This window comes from Physella acuta, unplaced genomic scaffold (assembly GCF_028476545.2).
Source record: "Physella acuta isolate Inbredline_101_S28 unplaced genomic scaffold, ASM2847654v3 ptg000952l, whole genome shotgun sequence".
Taxonomy (NCBI): Eukaryota; Metazoa; Mollusca; class Gastropoda; family Physidae; genus Physella; species Physella acuta.
The window spans coordinates 380001-385076 of NW_026732469.1; the positions used below are offsets into that span (position 1 = coordinate 380001).

At 34.1% G+C, this 5076-nt stretch overlaps 1 protein-coding gene across 1 annotated transcript; it reads left to right on the forward strand.

Annotated features, from left to right (window-relative positions):
* Window positions 1-2297: 2297 nt before the first annotated feature.
* On the forward strand, window positions 2298-4692 carry LOC131953791 (E3 ubiquitin-protein ligase MIB2-like; the record flags this gene model as incomplete). The annotated part of the gene is made up of 2 exons (XM_059317161.1): window positions 2298-2463; window positions 4495-4692. Coding segments are annotated over exons 1-2 (342 nt in total), but the record flags the coding sequence as incomplete, so codon positions are not given.
* Between the last annotated feature and the right edge of the window lie 384 nt (window positions 4693-5076).

The following is a 5076-nucleotide window of genomic DNA, read 5'->3' on the forward strand; positions in this document are numbered from 1 at the left end:
GGGATGTGGACCCCACCGGATTACAATGTTTTGGGGGAAGACAAAAAGCCGAAAAATTGCAAAATATACAGAAGAAAAATGCTTTTTTTTAGCTAGTTCCATTAATGATTACTTAACATTTAAAAGTCTTTTAACTACGAATCTAATATTATTCGAAGGGGGTAGGGATGACACCAGAAAGCAAACGAGCTAACTATAGAGAAAACAATGCTACATCTAACTGTATTTTTAACAGACTAAAGTTTAACATCGTTACTATTAAGTGATTAAAGCTTATACACATACATGGGGTCCACGTGGTAGAGTCGGTACAGCTCATGGTTATAAAACGAAAAGACTCGAGTTTGAACCCTCGGGCAGATGAGGCTAGTTAGCTGGGGACATCAACTTTTCCACCAGAGACAACTCTAAAATTAAACAACTGCTACCTTTTAGTTGGTATTTGGTTAGACAAAGGGTTTGGAAGCCAATCCAAACAGAAAAGTAGGCTGAAATAGGAGTCAATGGCGCATAATTAGTTGACATATATACTAAGTTGTGTTGTAGGGGATCCCTCAAACATTAAAATTAAGAACGAAAAAGAAGATAACCATAAATGTACGTGTATGTGGTATATATTTAAATTATAGTCTTAAGCAGAGTGGCCCACATGCATATATATATATATATATATATATATATATATATATATATATATGTATATGTATATATATATATGTATACATATGTATATATATATATATATATATATATATATATATATATATATATATATATATAAATATATATATATATATATATATACTAGCTGCATCCCGTGCTCCGCCACGGTAAATCTTTTTAAAATATACCAACTTTGGAACAGAACAAAACAAACAAACAAAAACACAACACAAACACAAACACAAACACAAACACAAACAAAACACAACCACAACCACAACACAACCACATTACAACCACAACACAATCACAACACAACCACAACACAACCACAACACAACCACAAAACAACCACAACACAACCACAACACAACCACAACCACAACACAACCACAACACAACCACAACCACAACACACTGTAAATCTTTTTTAAATGTACCAAGTTGGGAACAGAACAAAACTACACACAACACAAACGAACGCAAAGAAAAAACAAAAACGAAAAAACAAACACAACACTCAACATAAACTCAATTTAAATGTAATCATAAAGGCATATTGCTCACAGTCTATCCCGTAGCGCCAAATCGCGCCCTTTCCGAGCGCCGGCGGAAAATTTCGATTTACACCCTCCCACCTCCCTCAAACTTTCCATTTCCACCCTCCCCCCCCCCTCTTGCTACGCCTCTGTTATAAAACCCCTAGCTTTTCCGCAAATAAATTAAAGGCAGTATTTAGAATATCCGTGTTTTACCGATCATATTGCACTTTATAAATTCATCCATTTTTTCAGTACTTTTAAAAATTTACAATAAAGTTTCATGACTAAAACCATTGCGCGCCTAATGAACGTGATGACTTAATATAGTAATGGAGAATAGTTGATTAAAAATTATAATTAGTAAACAGTACATTCAGTGAATAAAATAAATAAAACATAGCCTTTTATCAATCAATGCTAATAATAATATTCCAACAATAATGTACTCTTACACGTCTGCATATTTTGCATTCACATTTTGCTAATTATATTATTCCAACAATTATTCCGTCTTGCAGATTTTGCATTCACATTTTTTGCGTGAGTTCAATTTATCTTTGAATTACCTCCATTGGCAAAATTACTAAGCAGTTTAATTAGATTTTTCTACCGTACTGTTATTATGTTATTAATATGTATCCACTTTTTCTGGGAATATTAACGAAAACGATATTTGACATTGATCCTTTTAATATGTTTTAGCAATGTGCGTATATTCAATATTCTCTTTACTTTATTCAAAATTGTACAAACAGTGGAAATTATAAAGTAGCTCTATGCCGTTATATAAACAAACCCTACTCTATTACCTATAATAAGACACTGCGGTGCACTGAAAAGCACAGCATGGTGCGTAGTTTACTTTTATAGTCCCAAAATCTATAGCGATGACGGACGGAAGGACAGACACAGCCCGCTTATATTATAGATATATATATATATATATATATATATATATATATATATATATATATATATATATATATATATATATATATATATATATATATATATATATATATATATGATTATGTGTGTTTTTCAGTATATCAACAAGAAGGGAACAGTCATGGAAATAGACAAAGACGGAGATGTTCGTGTTGTTTTTGATGATATGAAGAAATGGTTCTATAATCCTGATGCTTTAGACAAATGTAATCGTTTTGATGTAGGTGACACAGTCATATGTAACAAGGACGCTGAGACCATGAAAGCTTTACAACAAGGCCACAAAGGTTGGACTGACGGAATGGCAAAGGTTAGAAAATAATTAATACACTCTAATGACTAAAACAGGCTGCGATTTTGATGCGATAAGACATTGTTTATCCGATTGCCCTGAAACTTTGCGGAGTTGATGTGAATACTCTCGTGAAGGTTTCTTCGATTAAAAAAAAATTATTTTCGGCGCCGGTGAATAATGAGATTTTTGGCACGGTTTGGCTCCAAGATTTTTTGATGGGCAACGGGGCATTTGGTATCAGTTAATCGGACGTCCTGCATAGCGGGTAAGGAGTACTACTATATTCAGCATTATAGCTATGGTGCCTAGATTCGTTTTGATGGAGAAACACGACACTATTCATAAGGAGACCGAGCCAGTGGCCGTAATTGGCGCCTCTACTATAGTGTAATCAAGGGCTAACAAGAACGCGCCTCTACGTCCCCGACAGGTAGTTGGTGAGGGATTAACATGGATATTACGATTAGTGATTTACTTACACTCTAGGGCTTTTATACAGCACGCCCAATGGCTGGCATGATGGTAGTGTAGCTAAAACCCGTGCCTCGATAAAAACAATCCAAGCCAGGCATTGCTTACATTTAAATAACACAGTTTTAGAAGACAAGGTAACGCCTCTTAGAATATAGGATTGGTAAAGCATTGATAAAACACTCCTAAATATATTTTGTCAGTCTTCATAATTCTTTTATTAATAATAGAAATTTCATCCGATCAAAATTAAACTATAAAAAGTTGTTGAAGATGCTCCTGCTGGAATGTTTCTGAGAAAAAGGATATTTCAATTTCGCACGGGCTGCGCAAACGTAAGGTGCGATTTGGCGCCCCTGGCGATTTTGTGAGCGCTTAAATAATCGTATTAAATAGTGCGATAGGCTGCGTATATCAGGGGCGTTATTATATTTCATCAACTGTATTAGACCCTATGGATGAAGCCCCGGTAAGAGACTGCAATTTGGCGCCACGGGCTATTCGAGTGCGCTAAGGCTAATACATTCGTTTTAAATATTGCGATAGACTTTGGATATCATGGGGCGTTTTAATGTTTGACTAAACTAAATTAGGTGCAGAGGCGTAGCGTGAGTGGGCGTGGGATGTGGACCCCACCGGATTACAATGTTTTGGGGGAAGACAAAAAGCCGAAAAATTGCAAAATATACAGAAGAAAAATGCTTTTTTTTAGCTAGTTCCATTAATGATTACTTAACATTTAAAAGTCTTTTAACTCCGAATCTAATATTATTCGAAGGGGGTAGGGATGACACCAGAAAGCAAACGAGCTAACTATAGAGAAAACAATGCTACATCTAACTGTATTTTTAACAGACTAAAGTTTAACATCGTTACTATTAAGTGATTAAAGCTTATAAACATACATGGGGTCCACGTGGTAGAGTCGGTACAGCTCATGGTTATAAAACGAAAAGACTCGAGTTTGAACCCTCGGGCAGATGAGGCTAGTTAGCTGGGGACATCAACTTTTCCACCAGAGACAACTCTAAAATTAAACAACTGCTACCTTTTAGTTGGTATTTGGTTAGACAAAGGGTTTGGAAGCCAATCCAAACAGAAAAGCAGGCTGAAATAGGAGTCAATGGCGCATAATTAGTTGACATATATACTAAGTTGTGTTGTAGGGGATCCCTCAAACATTAAAATTAAGAACGAAAAAGAAGATAACCATAAATGTACGTGTATGTGGTATATATTTAAATTATAGTCTTAAGTAGAGTGGCCCACATGCATATATATATATATATATATATATATATATATATATATATATATATATATATATATATATATATATATATATATATATATATATATGTATATGCATATATATATATGTATGTATATATATATATATATATATATATATATATATATATATATATATATATTTATATATATATATATATATATATATAAATATATATATATATATATATATATATATATATATATATATATATATATATATATATATATATATATATATATATATATATGATTATGTGTGTTTTTCAGTATATCAACAAGAAGGGAACAGTCATGGAAATAGACAAAGACGGAGATGTTCGTGTTGTTTTTGATGATATGAAGAAATGGTTCTATAATCCTGATGCTTTAGACAAATGTAATCGTTTTGATGTAGGTGACACAGTCATATGTAACAAGGACGCTGAGACCATGAAAGCTTTACAACAAGGCCACAAAGGTTGGACTGACGGAATGGCAAAGGTTAGAAAATAATTAATACACTCTAATGACTAAAACAGGCTGCGATTTTGATGCGATAAGACATTGTTTATCCGATTGCCCTGAAACTTTGCGGAGTTGATGTGAATACTCTCGTGAAGGTTTCTTCGATTAAAAAAAAATTATTTTCGGCGCCGGTGAATATGAGATTTTTGGCACGGTTTGGCTCCAAGATTTTTTGATGGGCAACGGGGCATTTGGTATCAGTTAATCGGACGTCCTGCATAGCGGGTAAGGAGTACTACTATATTCAGCATTATAGCTATGGTGCCTAGATTCGTTTTGATGGAGAAACACGACACTATTCATAAGGAGACCGAGCCAGTGGCCGTAATTGGCGCCTCTACTATAGTGTAATCAAGGGCT